General features: G+C 38.4%; 2 protein-coding genes across 2 annotated transcripts in view; one reads left to right on the top strand and one right to left on the bottom strand.

Moving 5' to 3' along the window:
• The first annotated feature begins 4,696 nt into the window (after positions 1 to 4,696).
• On the top strand, positions 4,697 to 9,839 carry LOC108789346 (olfactory receptor 10C1-like). Its single transcript, XM_018559325.1, has 2 exons — positions 4,697 to 4,712; positions 8,890 to 9,839. Exons 1-2 carry the CDS (start codon positions 4,697 to 4,699, stop codon positions 9,837 to 9,839), a joined length of 966 nt encoding a protein of 321 aa, XP_018414827.1.
• A 2,627-nt stretch (positions 9,840 to 12,466) lies between these two features.
• Positions 12,467 to 20,117, bottom strand: part of LOC108789345 (extracellular calcium-sensing receptor-like) — a 16,511-nt gene continuing 8,860 nt past the window's right edge. Inside the window, exons 3-6 of the mRNA XM_018559324.1 lie at positions 18,552 to 19,388; positions 16,322 to 16,546; positions 14,473 to 14,596; positions 12,467 to 13,374 (exon numbers count right to left, since the gene is read on the bottom strand). Coding sequence (XP_018414826.1) covers positions 12,467 to 13,374; positions 14,473 to 14,596; positions 16,322 to 16,546; positions 18,552 to 19,388 — 2,094 coding nt within the window. The remainder of the gene's footprint in view (positions 13,375 to 14,472; positions 14,597 to 16,321; positions 16,547 to 18,551; positions 19,389 to 20,117) is intronic.

Raw genomic sequence — 20,117 nt, 5'->3', positions numbered from 1 at the left:
TGCCCAAGCACTTACAGTCATCATGTTTCCAAACAGCTGGCTCCAACTCTCTCAGCTCAGCTCAGCTTCACCGATCTTCCTGTTGAGTTCAAGATCACAAGGGACAGCACAGTCTCCAGTAACTGTCCATCTAGTATCTTGGAAAAGGGGGAAAGAAGGAAGGAGGGCAGGGTGCAGTAGAGTGTCTTGTCTTGTTGTGTCTGTGGAGACACACACAGCTTACTGGCACACACAAGCTCCATATGGCCTTGCAAGGGAAAGGAGCTACCCTAAAACAGTATATCAGGGAGAGTACTCTGGAGACAAGTTGATTCTGCAGGAGACTAAAACTTTTAAACATCAAGGGGTGGCATCCATTGTATGTGATTTAATCAGCATTTGAAATAGGTAAAAACTTTTTGAGTTTAATATCACGTTAAAGGTATCCTTTTCTGAGAGAAATATGGAGGTAGCCTTTCCTGACCTCTTGAAAATGCTTTTTGACTAGCTATTTATATTTTCTCAGCAAGTTAGATCAGGGTAAAGTCAAAACATCTGATCTATCTACGTGTTCCAGGTTGGAGATCAGAAAGTACTGAATCTTATGTGATCACAGTGGTCATGATACTAGCCATCCCAAAAGCATTTTTTAGAAGGAGTCAGCAATGGCATCCTCCATATTTCATTAAAATCATTCTTTTAAATTGACTGAATCCATGGCAGGTAGACCAGCTGGAGCATGAAGTAAACAAATGTGATATTGATAAATTAACTTTCTTACCCTGAAGACAGCTGTAGTATGCATGGTGGCAATATCAGAAAGTCAGAACTTATTACAGTAAATTCGGATAAGGTGCCACTCTCTAAATGGATCTACCATGTCTGTCTCAAAAATATGGAAAAATGCAGACTATGTTTTTAAATGAATACATTTAATAAATATTGAAGGTTAAAAAGAAATGTTAACAGGGTTATTCACAAAAGGGTGGAGAGTTTAGAGAAGGCAGGAGTAGTTAACAATCTAGGACAAAATAGCTAATTTGGAAACATTCTCCAATTCAGCTCACTTTCCAGTTCAGCTATGTTGTCCTAGATTGGCCACTTCTCCTGCTTTCTCCAAACCCTTCACGCTTTTGTGAATAACCCTGTATGTGTCTTTTTAAGATTTATTGTCTTGTGAAAGTGGATATTTTATGGACATATACTTCTTTGGCATGTAATCTAGAAAAGGAAAAACAAAAAAGTTGAACCACTACTAACAATATGAGGTTGGTTTACTAAAGGTAAATAGGCTGCTTGAATTGCCATGACATTTTTCCTTAGCTTAGTAAATGTGGTGAAGAGTAATTTTTGCATAGAATATCAAATCATGTGCAAGGGAAAAAAACAAACAGTATTTTTGCTTGTACGTGATTGGATGATGGACGTCAACAGAGCTTCACATCATTCAATAAGTTTAGGGAAAATCCCCACGTATATATGTGGAAATATGTCATAGAACTTATTATAGAAAATAACTAGAATTACTTCCAGTTCTGATAAGTCTATTATTCACTCGCTAATTAAACAACTAAAAGTGCTACAAAATTTTTTTTGTACTATAAACTAATTAAAAATGTGGGCTTTCCTGCCCCCTTTACAATTATGCATTTTCTGCACTCACAATCTTTTAGCAAATGTAGCTGTGTTTGGCTAACAGCAGATCATTTCTTTTTTAGTGTCTTACTTAAGGCTTATGCATGCCACAGAGGAATTACATGTTTGGCATCTTATCTGCTAATATGTATACTGCAAGGAATAATGCCATTCTGATTGATCTCTGGAGAAATGCATTGTGGGAATACCAGCAAATATTCCAGATAATTGGTAAAAATAATTTTGTTAATTGGCTTAAGACATTTTTAATACCAATTAGGCACTTTGTGGGTAAAAAGCACAGGAACCCTCTTTTAAAAGTAATCACCAGAGAAAAAACAGTAAAAGTGGGACATGATAAAGATTCCTTGTTTTATTTCATTTGTACAAAACATTAGGGCCAGTTCACACCAGGTGCAGTAGTGATGCAGTCCGTTCCGTTTTTCATCTTCATCAAAAACACATCACAGTGCTTTCCTATGGTATTTCTTGTGCTCTGTTCACACCAGTGCAGCCAGAAAAAATACTGCTTGCCCTATTTTAGCTGCATTGGATAACGACGGAACACAATAAACTCATCAAAAACGCATGCAAACGCATCGGAACTCACCTGACCGCTCCTGGAATCACATTTTAAGCAAATAGAACAACAAAAACAAGACACATCAATCGCTGTGAAATTGCGGCAAAACGGATTGCACTACAGCTGTACAGACACATGCAGTTCTGGTGTGAACTAGCCCTTACTGTGGATTTTTAAGAAATCTGAATATCCTTGTGGTCCATTTCACTCCCAGCCATTGCAGATTGCTGTATAGGCCTTTATGGGAACCCGGTAGGACCTGAGTCTTATGTGCTAATCACAGATCCTCTATGCTAAAAATTATATTTACCCCTACTATGACCTAACCATCTGCTGCAGTTGGTAGGTGAAGGTGCAATGGAATGGACCGGCAATTCCCTAAATAACTGGTGCTTTTGTGTATGTGAACGCTGGAAGCTGTACAGTACATCTCTGTGTTGTGTTCTCATTTGAGTACGCTTATTACTATAACTCATTTGAGAAATTACCCCTGTTGTAGATGAAGTTGGAGAAGTTGTAAGTGCCTAAACTTATGCAGATTTTTTTCAGCAAAAATAAAACAAGGCATAATTGTTAAAAGGGAACTATGATGGTTTTGAGACAATTTTATTTTATTTGTTTATTACATTTTTTTAAACTAACATTTTCTACCTTTTAATTTTACAATATAAATACAATCTTTTTGCTACAAATTAGCTTTCAAAGCCTAACACCAGTCACAAGATTTTTTTTGTTTTGGAAAAAGTGGGGAGGGGCTACAACCACTATACGTTTTGTTTTTATTGCCATTGTCACACACACTTTTAAAGTTGACATGTTGGTATCTATTTAGTCAGCGTCACCCCATCTTTTATATTTTACCAATAAAATAAGGGTATTATATTGTGTCTGTGTGCACTAAAATTAATTTTAGTGTCTATTTTCCTAAAAATATCAGTTTAATAAACATATGTGCAAATATCATGCATTATAGACAATGCAGCTATCATTTTTTTTATTCTACAGGGCCTCTGCTTTCAGAAAATATATAGTTGTTTGGGGGTTTAAAGCAATTTTCTATAAAAAAAATTCAGATTTTAACATGTTGGTGCAAAAATCAAAAAAAATCTCCAATACTCAAATTGTTAATGACAGCACGGTGCAGGCATTCTGTCCTGTGTCTCCTCCCTCCTCTTCCATATATATAATTACAATTATTTATATATATCGCCAACATATTACGCAGCGCTGTACAATCGTTTAGACAAGACAAGTAAGAAAGACTGACAAGCATCATTGACATACAGAAACAGTAGGTGAGGAGGACCTTGCCCAAACCAGCTTACATGTATACAGTGCGTGCATTCTGTCTTGTATCTCCTCCCCTTCCTTTTCCTCTGTGTACAGTGTGGGCATTCTGTCCTGTGTTTCCTCCCCTCCACCCTCCTCTGTGTACGGTGTGGGCATTCTGTCCTGTGTCTCCTCCCCTCCACCCTCCTCCTCTGTGTACAGTGCAGACATTCTATCCTGTCTCCTCCCTTCCCTCCTCCCTTCCCTCCTCCTCTGTGTAAGATGCAGGCATTCTGTTCTGTATGTCCTCCCCTCCTCCTCTATGTACAGTGAGGGCATTTTGTCCTGTGTCTCCTCCCCTCCACCCTCCTCCATGTACGGTGTGGGCATTCTGTCTTGTGTCTCCTCCCCTTCCTGCTTCTCCATGTACATTGCAGGCATTCTGTCCTGTGTCTCCTCCCCTCCACCGTGTATGGTGCAGGCATTCTGTCCTGTGTCTCCTTCCGCCCCTCCACCCTCCTTCGTGTATGGTGCAGGCATTCTGTCCCGTGTCTCCTCCCCTCCACCCTCATCCGTGTATGGTGCAGGCATTCTGTCCCGTGTCTCCTCCTCTCCACTCTCCTCTGTGTATGGTGTGGGCATTCTGTCCTGTGTCTACTCCCCTTCCTAGTCCTTCATGTATGGCGCGGGCATTCTGTTCTGTGACTCCTCCCCTCCACCTTCTTCCATGTATGGTGCGGGCATTCTGTCCTGTGTCTCCTCCCCTCCCTCCTCCTCTGTGTACGGTGCAGGCATTCTGTTCTGTGTCTCCTCCCTCCTCCTCTGTGTACGGTGCGGGGATTCTGTTCTTTGTCTCCTCCTTCCGCTTCCATGTATGGTGCAGGCATTATGTCCTGTGTCTCCTCCCCTCCCTCCTCCTATGTGTACGGTGCAGGCATTCTGTTCTGTGTCTCCTCCCTCCTCCTCTGTGTATGGTGCGGGTATTCTATTCTGTGTCTCCTCCCTCCTCCTCCGTGTACGGTGTGGGCATTGTGTCCTGTGTCTCCTCCCCTTCCTAGTCCTCCGTGTATGGTGCGGGCATTCTGTCCTGTGTCTCCTCCTCTCCCTCCTCCTCCATATACTGCAGAGTTATGTCCTCCCCAATGTCTGCCTGATAGTTCCAGCTCTGACATCATAGCTTGCAGGCACTGATGAGAAGGAGACGGAGACTATGTGTAAGTGTATTCTACAATGCAGTTACCCACATGTGGCCAGGAGGATTACTCGGGGACAGTGGACACAACATGGCATGGAGGTAATGATCTCTACACTGCCACACCAATAAAATCTGGAGAAAGGGGGAGGGGGTTATAATTTGTAACCCTTATTTTCCCAGCTTCATTGGTGTGGCAGTGTTATTTTAAGTTATAATTACTTTGCCACACCAACAAAACTGGGGAAAAGTGGGATATATTGTACTGTGTAATCCTTCTTTGGTCTAGCCAAACTTAAAATAACACTGCCACACCAGTGAAGCTAGGGACAGTGGGGTTACAAATTAGAGCCCTTTTTTACTAAAAGAAAAAAACTGTGAAAAAAAAGTAGAATTTAATGTGGCATTGCACAAATAACGAACACACCACACACAAATAAAAAAAAACACACAGACAAAAAAGTGCAAAGAATATTAAATTAAATAAACAAAACTAAATACACCCAAAAACCCCATACCCTTATAATAAAGGGGGGAAAAGAGAAGATCGCATCCCTAGCACAAAAGAGGTAGATGGCAAAGGTGGAGAAACAAGACATCTTGGATTAGATTGAGAGATGCGATTATAGGGACCATAAAGGTTACAAACTCTGGTTACCCTGTTGCTATGTGGGAAAAACTGCAAAATGGGGCCGGGGAGCAGGTATTCCACACACATGAAAGTGAGGAATATATGCACCGAAGAGTTGGAATTTCAATAAACAAGCTATTATAAAGATAAGTATAGAGCCCCTTTTATTACTGGTATACAAATATGTATTAGGGACCATGTGATGACAGGATTACTTTAAATCTAGCAAAGGGTACACTTATAAAGGATTGCCATTCACTGATGTTTCAATATACATTGAAGTCCTATATACAGTAGTAGTTCTTTTAATACAGATTGTTATTAGCCTGTTGATCCTGTAGATTCCAGATCTTGCCCAAAAATGTACTTGGGCTCTAGAAGATTTGTTAAATTTGTGGTGAAGGACCTTGTAGTTAAAAACCTTGTTTTTATCAATTGTTATTTTTGAGGAATGCAAGTTGCCTGTTTTGGCTTTTGCGTTTTTTTGCACACATGTTAAAATGCACATTTTAGGCCTGAAGATTACTCAAACTACCCAACAAATATATTTTTCTTCAAAGCAGAGACCCTGTAGAATAAAAAAGAGGTAACTGCAATTGGTTATGTTGCATGATATTAGCGCAACTGTTTATCAAACTATTATTTTCAGTAAAAAATACATTTGAGTTAATTTTTAGTGCACATAAACACAATGGGGAGGGGAATTTAGCACAACTTGAGCAGGCAAAATCTGGACCAGCTGTGTATGGCAACCAATCAGCCTCTCAAATCCTAACTGAACAAACTGAAGAGAGAAGCTGATTGGTTGCAATGCACAGCTGCTCCACATTTTGTCTGCTCTAGTTTTGGTAATGAGGTTGCACTGAGTGAATAGATACCAAACATGTGAAGCTTCAAAACTACGCATGCCCATGAAATGGCAAAAAACTACGAGACCCAATTCTACTTGATCAGCTTCTTCCCCAGCCACCGCGGTTGCATACCTCCCAACTTCCTGAGATGAGAAAGAGGAATACCTTCCAGCACAATGTATTTTGGCAATGGACACGCCACTGAAATACCTCCAGTTATGCAGATGGTTAGGAATTTATATGCCAAAAATCATTAGTTGAACCCAGAATAGTTTTTTCACCATTACTTTTCCTTTACGCTGACTTTTCGAAACAGCAAACCCGATAATTAGAAGATAAGATAAATACTTTAATGCAGAATAACAATTTTGGTAGTTAAATAGAATCTTTTTATAAATATCTGTAGATGAGATCAAAAAGAAGGACGACTGAGGAGGGAAGAGGGACAGAGGGATTAGGTTTAAAATAAGGACCAATCCTTGCAAATGACAGTTGGGAGGTATGGTTTTTGTATGGTATTCACCAGGGCAAAAGTAATACAAATGGAATGACAGTTGCTAAATAACATACATAATATCATACATACATAATACATAATATTTGTTCAGGATTTATTTTTATCCTGAGATAAGCAATGCAAGTCGCTGTCTCTTCCCTGGAGAGGGGCCTTTCATACCCTTGTGTGCAGCTGATCTCCATAAATAGGGAAATCACAATTAAGGCTCCAGGAAAGTGTTGCAAGTTATTGGTCACTGTATGGACTGTACTACATAGCAGTCAATGCGTTTTATATTTTGATTGTGATGTAGGGCATGCAAAGCTTTTCATTCAAGGAATGATTTATTGTTGATAAGATTATCTTTGATGGTTTTTCTTTATGCACTTTGTAACAATCCGTTTGTCTAAATCTGTGATTTTCCTTTACTAATGTCTATGGTATGGCTGTGAATAGACTGAGAAGCATACTAAAAAAGGTCAATTTCTTCCGCATTTAGAAACAGAGCGGTGTGGGAGCACTGAGAAGGTCAGTATAAGTGGGTGGATGGTAAGCTAGCAAGAGAACCTTGCACTTTGCAATAAATAGACAGATTAATCTTATAAGATTAAATAATCTTATAATTAACAATCTACTAATTAATAAACATAGCAATTATGGCTGTCCCATTGCACATAAAAACATGTTCACACGATGAATTAAATTATACACGATAAGTATAATTAATACTAGCGATCAAACTAAATGATGAGAACAATAAAGAACCTATACAGATAATACACTGTATAAAAGATTTGCAGTGACATAGTTGTGAATGTAAGAAACCATAGTAATAACAAAATACAACATGACAGGGAGAGACAATCTAAAGAAAATATAATACAGAGGGGTGCGATAATGTCCAGTGCACAGGATTACAACTACTAAAAAGCACAATTTACAGAGATCCACCAGTGGGGAGGTTTCAATCCTCTATAATCAGAAAATAGCCAGAGCGCAACTGTAATTGTGAGTATAGCATTTATTTCTCCCATGACAAAGGACTTCCTCCCCAAAAAAGATGTATTCATGACTTAGGTGAACATAACAAATGAACTACATGCATTTCTATCTTTATTAATATATAATTTAATAAATTTGCCATTGTATCTGCCTAGTGCAGTTCATGTGCAGTAGAGCTGGAGAGGGAGAAGCAGAACAAGGATCTAGCCAGTTGTGGAGCAGTGCTTATGGGTTAACTATGAAAATGCTAATAGGAAGAGAGAGCAGAGTGACAGTGAGATAAGCTCATCAGTCTGATGTTTCTACTTCACTGTCTAGTCACAAGCTGGGGGAGGGACAAGACCTATACGTATTAATTATAAGTCAATAAGTCTGCTAAAAACCATTACCATTTGCCTTTTCAAACAAGCCAATTGAAGCATTTTTAATATAGACCATAGGAAATACATGGTGCGTAGATAGTAGGAATAAGTCATCACTCACTGTCACTTCCCGTAAAAGTTCTGCTGTGGTCTATTTCAATATCCGCAAAAGGCCATTTTCTACAAATCTTAGCTTTCAGTTGAAAGATCTTTGTATTCTTCCTATTGTTATTATTATTTTGGCTAATTGGACATTTCAATAGATAGCTACATATACACACAGGTATGGTTGTAGCGCAGCCAGATTTACAACATGGTTGATTGGTATTGATTGTTTCCTTCCTGTATAACTATCAAAGTTGCCTAGTAATTAGCCTAAGTACCAGTAATTTTGTTCAAAACTTTTGTCCTGTTCCCCTTAAGGTCTTGTTCACACAGGTGTGCACATCCATAAAGACGACCTGCTCTCAGAAGGAACAGGTGCAGCCTGTAATTTTGTGCAGACCATCTACATTCAAGTGCATGCACCTGAACCTGCATGGATGCGCAGGTTTGGGTCGGTGTGTAGTTGTGTTCTGTCATAGAGATGTACAGGAAGCTGTAAACAATTAAAGGCTGCACCTGTTCCTCCCGGGAGCAGGTCCCTGCACGGGCATGCATGCCGTATGGATGTGCATGCCCATGTGAAAGAGGCCTTAATGTTTTACAGAATCACCAATTAGTCAAATGTGAGATCACATCTACAGTTAAAGTATTATTGCTGAAACAGTGCATTATTTAGCTTGTATGGTAATATGACATAGCAGCACCAGGAATAGTACTTACATTCCTGTATACAGTCTACAGTTTGTATTTTAAAGTTTTGTTATGTGACCAGCAGGTTGAAGAGTAAAATCAAAGATGAACCAAACTACAGTGACTGAATTCATCATCCTTGGTTTCTCAGCTTTTACTGATGTTTACATTCCATTCTTCTTAGTCTTCTTCCTCATGTACTTGGCCACTCTGATGGGCAATGGGGCAGTTGTCTACATAGTACACTCTGACCCAGGTCTTCATTCTCCTATGTATTTCTTTCTTTGCAACCTGTCCATCCTTGAGATGGTTTACTCATCTGTCACAATGCCAAAAATTCTCACCAACTTGCTGTCCAAGGACAAAACAATTCCTTTTCTGGGCTGTGCAGTTCAGATGTTCTTTTTTCTAGCAATGGGGACCACAGAGTGCCTTCTTCTGGCCGTCATGGCACTGGACCGTTTCATGGCCATCTGCAGACCCCTTTATTATAACTTGGTCATGAGCACTCAGAGGTGCTGCCACCTGGCAACTTTTTCATGGTCATCAGGGGCTTTTCTCTCCTTGGGACAGACAGCCTTTATCTTCAGCCTGCCTTTTTGTGGTCCAAATGTCATTGACCACTTCTTTTGTGACATACCTCCAGTCCTAAAACTAGCATGTTCTGAGACATACCTAAATGAGGTTGCAATTTTCAGTGTATGTGTGGCAATACTTCTAACTCCATTTTTGCTCATTCTTGGATCTTACACCCAGATTATTTCCACATTACTGAGAATGAAATCAGTAGATAGCCACGGAAAAGCTTATTCCACTTGCGTGTCCCACCTAACTTCAGTGACTCTCTTCTACGGTACTGCTTCCTTCATGTACCTTCGACCTCGGTCATTGTACTCTCTACAAACTGATCGGTTCTTGGCCCTCTTCTACAGTGTAGTGACACCTATGTTAAACCCACTAATCTACAGTTTAAGGAACCAAGAGGTGAAGGCATCACTGGTAAAGATCCGCAAAAGAATTCACCTTTGTTGTGAAAAAAAGTAAAAATGTATCTGTGGAGAAAACTGCTTAGTGCCTATTGCTGATATCCACAGTATTTTGTGTCATACCTGGCAAAACCCTTTGCTTTTGGAAGACATCACCATATAGTTTTTTAAATCAACCTGTGCTTTGCCTATATAGGACAAAGCAACATACCGTATATACTCGAGTATAAGCCGTCCCGAATATAAGCCGAGGGTGGGAAATGAGGCAGCTACTGGTAGATAGATACCAATAAAATTACATTAATATTTATTTAAAAGAAAAATAACCTAGCTCTGTAAGTGGAAAAGGGGGTACAGGGTACAGGGCTACATACAGATCATTTAATACATTCATGTTAGTATAATTGTAAATGTATTGTCTGCACTGTATTAGCAGTATATACTCTATATAGAGTATATACTGCTAATACAGTGCAGACAATACATTTACAATTATACTAACATGAATGTATTAAATGATCTGTATGTAGCCCTGTACTATGGATCATTTAATCCATTCATGTTAGCAGAGGATCATTGTAAATGTATTGTCTGCACTGTATTAGCAGTATATACTCTATATAGAGTATATACTGCTAATACAGTGCAGACAATACATTTACAATTATACTAACATGAATGTATTAAATGATCTGTATGTAGCCCTGTACTATGGATCATTTAATCCATTCATGTTAGCAGAGGATCATTGTAAATGTATTGTCTGCACTGTATTAGCAGTATATACTCTATATAGAGTATATACTGCTAATACAGTGCAGACAATACATTTACAATTATACTAACATGAATGTATTAAATGATCTGTATGTAGCCCTGTACTATGGATCATTTAATCCATTCATGTTAGCAGAGGATCATTGTAAATGTATTGTCTGCACTGTATTAGCAGTATATACTCTATATAGAGTATATACTGCTAATACAGTGCAGACAATACATTTACAATTATACTAACATGAATGTATTAAATGATCTGTATGTAGCCCTGTACCCTGTACCCCCTTTTCCACTTACAGAGCTAGGTTATTTTTCTTTTAAATAAATATTAATGTAATTTTATTGGTATCTATCTACCAGTAGCTGCCTCATTTCCCACCCTCGGCTTATATTCGGGACGGCTTATACTCGAGTATATACGGTATTCACTTTAATGCTGGCTTACAGCTTCTTATATTACCTTCCCTTACCTTCCCTTCACTCCCTGGCTACCCCAGTAACCCACAGCTACCACATGAAGTCTTGTTGGCTTGCACAGGGCCGAGAGTCACAGCACTGGATGTTTGTTTGGAAAATGATCAAGAAACCAGTATTGCCATGCTAAATGAAAGGGACAGCCACATGCTCCCTCCTACCTGGAATGTACCCAGGTATGTCACTTTGATCCTGTGGGTGAATAGAGCAGAGGGAGCGGGAAGGTAAGTAGAGGCAGCTGCGGGGACTGACTTTAAAGGGAATCTGTTGCTTTTCCATATACATATCTGTCCAATGGAAGAGTTATTCATTTACAGAGATATTTCTTACAAAATCTTTTTTGTGATCTGGTTGATCATTCCCTTTCTTGAAAAAGGCCAAAGGAAATACTGAATGTAACACCTGTCACTTTAGTTTACTGAAAAACAGAAAGGCCCTGATGCTACACTGGAGGAACAGATGCTTATTTATGGAAAGCTCAAACACAAATTAATGGATTGGCAATTAATGGATTGGCAATGGCATCTTTAACTCTTAAAAAAAACGTGTAGGTGTTTTTGGCTTTGTTTGAAAACTGATTAAACGTGTTAAAGTTAAAGCTGTACTCCAGCCAGGTATATCTGCCTAGAGATGCGGTTTAAAGGCAAACTCCACATAGGAATTCTATTCCAGTTGATTGCTGACAACATGAAAGACATACTAACTTCTTCTGTAATCTCCATCTATCAGGTATCTACTGGAATTCACTGTTTTGTTCAACTACCATAGCCACCATAAGACAAATTGATGGTGTCACTTTCTTTTAAAGAATCCTACATTTTGTAGAATTAACTAGGTATTTTAGCCAAAGAGTGATATTCAAATTTGGCTTGTGGGGGTAGAAATACAAGCACTGCAAGGAATTATGCCATCAATAGAAACTGTCAGGTGATTTAACCCACCAGGACTAAATTCTCCTCAGTCTGTTTTGGGCTCCAGACATCCCTACCACAGCCAACCACTTTTCAGAGAGTACAGATTGGTCAAGGACTGACATCATTGTGCATTCAGTAGAACCCTGACTAACTCTGAGTGCTACTTTACCTTTGACAGTCTGCTATACATGGGACTACAGGAACCTACATTTTGAAATAATTCATGTGATTAGACTAGCTCATTTTTATTTGTATTTGTTAATAAATACATAACTTTATTAAATAATATTTTTAAATATCTACCTTGCGTTAAGCTTGTTTGCATAACTTGTAGAACTTTCTTGGTATTAAGTTTAGAAGGAATAATTCAGCTTCTTAATCAATATGGAATTAGGAGGTCAAGATAATGTATACCTATCTATACACACCTAAAATACACATTAAGCAGGTTGTAAGGAATATGTGAGGATGGGCTTAAATTCTTCTGTTAAAAAGCTTAAATATTTTTGTTGTGAAATTATTTTTTGTATGCTTTGGAAGTTAAATATTCTCTTGTATTCATTGAAGGTTTCAGGAGGATAATGTAACATTTTGGAGCAAATATACAACACAAGAGGCCAAAACTAGACAGCAAAATGGCAAAAATTTCAACGGCAACAATATATTTGCCTTTTGTGCTGAGATAGGCTGGAATGAAAGTTGACCAGACACTAAGAAAGGTTAACATGCTGAAGGTTATATATTTGGCCTCATTATAACTGTCTGGTAGGTTCCTGGCCAGAAAAGCAACTACAAAACTTATGGTGGCCAAGACACCCAAGTATCCTACTGTGCAGTAAAACATGACCACTGAACCCTCATTACATTCTATAAGGATGATGCCAACCAAGATGTGGTAATTATGTTCAAGAAAGGGTGAAAACTTAACTACCCATGTTAGCATAATGAGCATTTGAAAGAACGTGGAATTAACAATGATGATAATGGCTGTTTTGAAACTAACCCATGTTTTCAAATTGCTCCCCGGATTGGTGGCTTTAAAGGCAAGGACAACTATGATGGTTTTGGCCAAAATACATGAAATACAAAATGAGAATATGATTCCAAAAACAGATTGTCTGAATGTGCAAATTAGGCTAGTAGGGTAGCCAATGAACATCAACGGGCAGAGAAAGCAAAACTTTAGAGAAAGAAGGATAAGGTAGCTGAGGTTCCGATTGTTGACTTTTACCACCACTGTGTCCCGAAACTTGAGAAAAATATAGAAGATCAAGCCAGTAATAACTGAAAACAGAATGGAGAAAAAAGACATCACCATTCCAAGGGGTTCCTCATAAGAGAGGAACTCAATGACTTTAGGATCACATTTGTTTTTCCCATTGTTTGGCCACTGGTCCTCTGGGCAAATGTAACAAGAAATAGAGTCTACAGGAGAGAATTGGAAACATACATTTAGCAACCAGAAAAAATATCATGCTTTATATTTACATACATGTTCGTGGTGGGTTTTGTGAGATATTTATTATACCATTCCATATTTTATCTGTTTCTGGTGTAGGAGCTCCTATTTCAGTATTTAATGAAAAAAACATTGCAAGATGATATCTTTGTCCCCCCTTACTGATTATGTGAGCACTTGTGTTTATTCATTTCATTTTCACAACAATAGGAAATCTTGGAAGATAACCTTATGTGTGTATTTATTTTTATATACATTTTTTGTCTAAAAAATTAAATTGAGAACTTTGTTTAAGTATTCTTAAGTTAGATCCTTAATAGCTTCACTTACTGCAAAAAATGGTCACAATGGGTATGTGTTAATAAGACTCGTCTTTAAACCATATCTAAACCCAAAAACAAAAATTGTATATATTGGAGCTTAATATATAAGGGCTTACGAGTCCTTAGATGTGGTGGCTTTTTTAAGTTTCTTCATGCTTTTTTTTATTTTCACCTGGGGATCCTGCCAGATCCTGTCTTAGGGTGACAACGCTTACTTGCTGTACTGTGTCTATGGAGTAGTCACCCTAGGCTGTTCTCCTGAATTACACCTACAATCACCTCTCGCATTTCTCACCTCCATTACATAAGGAGTAGGGGTTGTATAGTTCACAGAGGAACACTAGGAAAGCTATAACTTTGTTGGGGATATCAGTTACTTACACAGAATGGTACAATGACACTGGAATTCTACACATAATGTAGCTATATCATGTAAGGACTGGTAAGCTACAATCTAGTAAATGTTTTATTTTGGCTTTAAATATACTTCAAAACCGAGCTCTGGTGCTCTGCATCCTGTCCCCATTTAAGTCCTACCCTCTTGGAGCACCTCCAAAAGCTTGACACCCATGGTTCACAAGAAGTGAGCCTAATTCAACCCGAAACACTGGTAACATTGGCAAAGAAGTACTGCAGGGATTGAAGGTGAATATTGCAGGAAAAGACACTTTTTCTATTTTGACTTTGTCTGGAAAATGTCCTTAAGTTTCAAAGAAACTGAAGTTATTATTTAATACTCACTTGTTTCATTGGAGATCATTCCTTCTGGACAAGGAATGCAGTCAAAACAACAGGCAGGTTGACCTTTTTGTGGTGCCTTCCAGTAACCAGCTGAACAGTTGTCACTACAGACTGAGTACGGAACCTTAATATTAAACAAAAGAGGTCATTTTTTAATGATATGATATTTGACCTTTGTAAAGGATTAACATTTATTTTGGTAGTGAAGAGGTGTAGAGATGATGTATATGTGTGGACATTTTCATGGCTTACATTGCAGGCTTTCTTTATTTTTTTTTAAATAAACTTTTTATTAGGCCTGAATCCTAGAAATTCAAAATTTTCTCCACCGGAAATGGATTGACACTGGGAATGTATTGTAAAGTCATGGACAGCTCACAGAAAGAGCTCAGTTGTAATATAGACACTTTGCTTGCAGACCATAGAGGCGACCATTTCCATGAGGATATGAAGAGAAAAGCTAACAAACAATGTAAGTCTCCATGTTGACATACAGCAACTGCATATGCCTGCTTCATGTACACTTTGTGTACATTGCTGGCATATGTTTTTAAAAAATACCTCTGCAAAGGTGGAAATGGACTTTAAAATTGAACTTCAGACAAATGTTTTTATTTTATTTTTGTTCCTTGTTTCAAGTGGGAAAGAATTATAGCCTCTGTCAGGTGTTAATTTCCATCTGTGGCCCTATTATTGGGATTTCCCCTCACTTCCTGTCAGTCACCTTAGAACTTTTGACAGTTTTTTTTTAAATTGTTGTCTGTGTCTTCCTGTTCTTGCCACAAGCACTCAAGGCATTTGTTGTATGAGCTTCACAGCGATAGGAAGTGAGAGAAAATCTCCCCAGTGGGGTCACGGACAGAAATAAAAACCTAAAAGAATTTGTAAAGTAGGTGTAAACCCAAACTGAATCACATTTATTTTGCTCACATAGTGTATATCACAAACAATTGGTGTGTGCTTTCCAATACTTGTTTAGGGATGTAGTATTTTTGCTAAATTTCTTTTAAAAGTTTTGTGATTTTGTAGTCAGGGGTTTCTAAGATCCCTAATGTCACCTAGGGACCCCCATAGAAGCTAATGAAGCAGAGATCTGGCTATAGCAGCCAGATAAATGACAGCTAAAGGCAGAAGTGATGTAATACACATCACATCCGCCTTTAGGCATCAGAGGAGAGATCAGCAGTGGGGGAATGCTGATCTCTCCTCCGTTGCTATTGTGAGGAGCTGCTGTGCCGGTCCCAGGCCCGCAGGGGGGGCAGTGGAGCCCAGGATGACCGTCAGCGGCGGTGAAAAGGGGGGGGTGGAGGCGGGGGGAGCTGAGGGGGGGGCGGCACATTGCCATCAAACACTTGTATGTCATGGCTGGTAACGGCTGTTAAAATAATTTTTCTGGATTCTGCTTGCGCAAGCAGAAAAAAAATCAAAGTAAATACACGTCCACCTGCCGGGAAACATCCGCTGTCCGCCCATGTATTTACAATGGGCAGACAGCAAGTGGTTAACATGCAAACATTCCAATGACGGCTGCATGGCATTTCTCAGCAAAGGTTTCCTAATGGTGACGACAGAAGACCAAGCCTGTGTTCAAAACTGTAGAGCAAATGGGAGAAAGAGACAGCATTGTCACCCTATAACATGAAATGCCTAAACAAGGACATTTATGGCAGGATATGGCATTTATGGCAGGATGACATTATGTTATTTTATTGAATGCTGGAAATATACAAATATTGAAAATTCCCTTTGAAATTACATTAACAGTTTAAAGCTTTTATGAAATGTAAGCAATTGTGTTTACAAATACTTCAACTTTTCTCCCCCAGAGATGGAGGTGCTTCAGACTTACCTTGTTTGGTGATCCAACCCAGGTGATTGAAGATTCATTAATGGAGAGTTTCTCACGATCACTGACAAACGTATCAAATGACCCAACTTTCACATAACGCCCTTGGTTTCCCTCCACATGCCAGTTCAGAATATCGAAGTTTCCATAGATATCTCCATTGGCATCAAAGAATACCTCTTTCCCAGCAGTGTTGACAAAATGTACTCTCTTCAAGTAATAGAGAAGCTATTTGGAAAAAAACATAACATTTGCTGCATATTAAAAATTCACAAGATTAAAGGACATAAAACAACATAGAAGGACATAAAAGGACATAGAAAATATGCAGCTGGGTTTACAGAGTATATAACCAGAAGTACACCATTTTGACCCCATTTAGTATCATTGGATTGTTTTTATTTAAAGAGCAAAAAAAAGGAAGACAGTAAAAATGAATTACAAATAACAGTAATATTAAGCAAACTGGAGCGACTAAATGCTTTGCTGCCTTTAGAGACTTTTACTGGCTATTAAAATGTACAATTAACAGAAAAAATAGAACAGAGCCACCTGGCAAAATGACCTAGCATTATCTAATTTACTTAAAAGAGAACTTTGGGGTACACCTGTTTTTGCATTTTTAGTTTCCTTATGATACAGGAGTAAATTTTGCAATGTAGTCCTGTAATAAAAAATGCACCATAAGCTTACAATTCAGTGTAATATACTGTGGGCAGGGCTAAGCTCTGTACTGAGAAGCTATCCCGCAAATATTAACGGGATCCTCCTCTACCATTGTAGGAGCTGCTGCGCATTAATGAAAACCTATGCAGGCACAGCAGCTCAGGGCACATCCTATCAGTTTATTCATGTCAGGTCACAGGTCTATTAACACTTGCACATCCATCCCACAGTTATTCCTCCATCCCCACCTCCCTTCTCTCCTCCACACTGCTGTCTCCAGGAAATACACATACTATAACGGCACTAAGACTGTCAGTTCATCTCCATCCTCATGTCCTCGTGCTCCCGCCCTCCTCCCCTCTGCTATCTTTGGACATACACGGGGAGAAGAAGAGATAAAGACAGCAGAGTTAAGGAGAAAAAAGAGAAGAGGGGGGGGGGGGGGGGGGGGGGCAAGGTCAAAGCTGAACTGAGGGTCTTAGTGCCGCTGTGGTATGTGTATTGTCTGGAGACAGCAGTGTGGAGGAGTGAGGGGAGAAGGAATAGGATGTGCCCTAAACTGCTGTACCTGCATAGGATTTCATCAACGTGGGAGACGAGGATCTCGACAATATTGCCCGGATCGCTTCTGAGCACAGAGCTTAGCCCCGCCCACAGTAGATTACATTGAATTGTAAGCTTATGGTACATTTTTGATTACAGTAGTGCATTGCAAAATGTAAAATGCAAAAAAAAGGTGTACCCCAAAGTTTTCCATTACTTTACAATAATTGTAATGTAATGATTATGCGCAAAGTGGATTGACCCAAAGCAACCAATACAATTCCAATTTTTATTTATCTGTATGGAGAAAACTGAAATGTATTTAGTTGTTGGTTGGAAAATTAGTTTGCTTGTCTCCTGTTAATTATTTTCTCATGCTGATGGATATTGGTATATATCTACTATTAATAAAAGATATTTATATTACAACTATTAAAATTCAACATTTTTAAACATCTTAAATGCAAAGTATAATGTATTTTTCAGCCAGTTCATATATTCAATTAATACTAAAGTGTTTATGCTAAAAAACAAAAATTTACTTTCTCATTTAATATGCTTGCTCTTCTATATTTTTGTTATTGCATTTACTTTAGAGATTAGTAGGTTAAACATGAGCTAGAAATTGACTTAGTCCAATTATTCTGACTATATCAATGAATCAGCTGACTCAAAGATTTGCATTGTGAGAAGGAGCAATAAAGCACAACCATGGCGTAGCACAGCAAAGCAGAGTCCACATATGGAATGAGCAAATATTGCTGACACCATATACACATATAATTGTAAATTATGCATAAAAACATTGTTTTTTAAATATTGTGATCTAAAAAACATGAAAAGGCATTTTTTACCTGGAAATAAATACAAATAATTTGAAAAAAAAAAGATATTTCCTCATTACAGGTTCCCATTTTCTTGATAGTCCATTACAATTAAACGAAAGGAGAAGCCTGGCTTAACATTTTACATACATTTTCTTAATAGTCCTATTTTGTAACTCAATATTTAAACATTTCTTTACCTGCCAAGGCTGTATATTATATTTATCAGCGCAAGACTTCAGCTTGAAAGGACCTTCTCCAGACTTGCAGGACATCTGACTGTGCAGGGCATGGACAATAGCATAGAGAGCATTGTGGGCCATGTACACAGCTTGTGATGTTGAGTCACTGAATTCTCTTATGTCATCTGTCACTATCTTTTCTAAACCTGTACATGTCTGACCAGCAACACCTGCACTGGATAAACTGGTGTTGCCCTCATTCAACCGCCACTTACACTTAAATAAATTTCCCCAAAACTGGGTGATAGACAGCATTTTTGGATAGACAGAAGGATTGAGAGAATTGAGAAAGCTGGAGAAATGTGGTAGAACATTTCTACTTTTTGCAATGCCAATAGTGCCATTAAGGACCTTCCAGAAATTTTTATTCTGGACCACTGGTGATGTGTACCATGATTCAATACCTATCCATAGTTTTTCTGTTAGGTTTTGTTGAACAACCTCCACAAATATCATGTCACCCTCTGCAGGAGAACAGTACAGGATAATTACTTTGACTGTAGACTTACGAATATATTCTATAATCATTGGCATTTTTTTAACACTGCGACCATATGAAACAGTCTCCAAAAATGAAATACAAATGCCATTTTTGGCAGCCTCTCTTTTCAGAGCTACCACATCTTGGATATAATTGTCTGACGAGGAAACAAGCAACCCTATCCAAGTCCACCTGAATTTCTTGCAAAGTTCAATCAAAGCTTGTGGTTGGCTTTCAGTACTGATCGTAGTTCTAAAAAATGAGGGAAACTCTCGCTTGTTGCTTAAAGATGGATGAGATGCTATATAGCTGACCTGAAAATAAATATAAAAGTAATAGTATATCAGTCAGGTATTCAACTCAGTTTGCATGGTGGAAAGGAATCTTCCTTTTTTCTGCATTATCTAAGCAGTTTTGTGAGTCAGCATGCTATACATTACTTCAATTTTACCAGTTACACCACTTCAAAGAAAATGACTTCTTGTATTTAGATATTTCAAAAGCTCATTGTTTTAAAAAAATATCATAGTTATATGTAGCGTGAAAAAAAAACACACATCTCCATTCAGTCTATTGATGTATAAAAGAATCCATTAAAATCCATTTTAAAAATCTGGTTGATCCAGAGAAAGGCAAAAACTCCCTTATATAATAGTCTTGTATGAAGCAAAGAATAGTTAGAACCCCTGTTAACTTGTTTGATGACTGTGTGCCATTGGGGAGATTTCGCACCACTATCTGGTAAAATCTCCTCTTAGAAAGTTGTCACCCAAACAGGTGTTCCCATAGGAAGATTTTTTATCAGCTCCTTCTACTGTGGCAACTGTAAAATTCAGGATTACACATAACTTTCTCTTTTAGTTCCATAATGGTCATCAGAGCCGGATTTACCTCTCTGCTGCCCTAAGGCCAGGTAATTCAATGTGCCACCCTCCCCACCAAACCCCCCCAATAGAGAATGGCAACCAGATGGTGAGGGCGGCAGGGTTGGTTTAAATTTTTTTTTAAACTTTTTTTAATTTTTTATAATTTTTATCTTTAAT

This window comes from Nanorana parkeri, unplaced genomic scaffold, assembly GCF_000935625.1.
Source record: "Nanorana parkeri isolate BGI_ZX_2015 unplaced genomic scaffold, ASM93562v1 scaffold389, whole genome shotgun sequence".
Taxonomy (NCBI): Eukaryota; Metazoa; Chordata; class Amphibia; order Anura; family Dicroglossidae; genus Nanorana; species Nanorana parkeri.
This window is presented reverse-complemented; position numbering and strand designations above follow the sequence as displayed.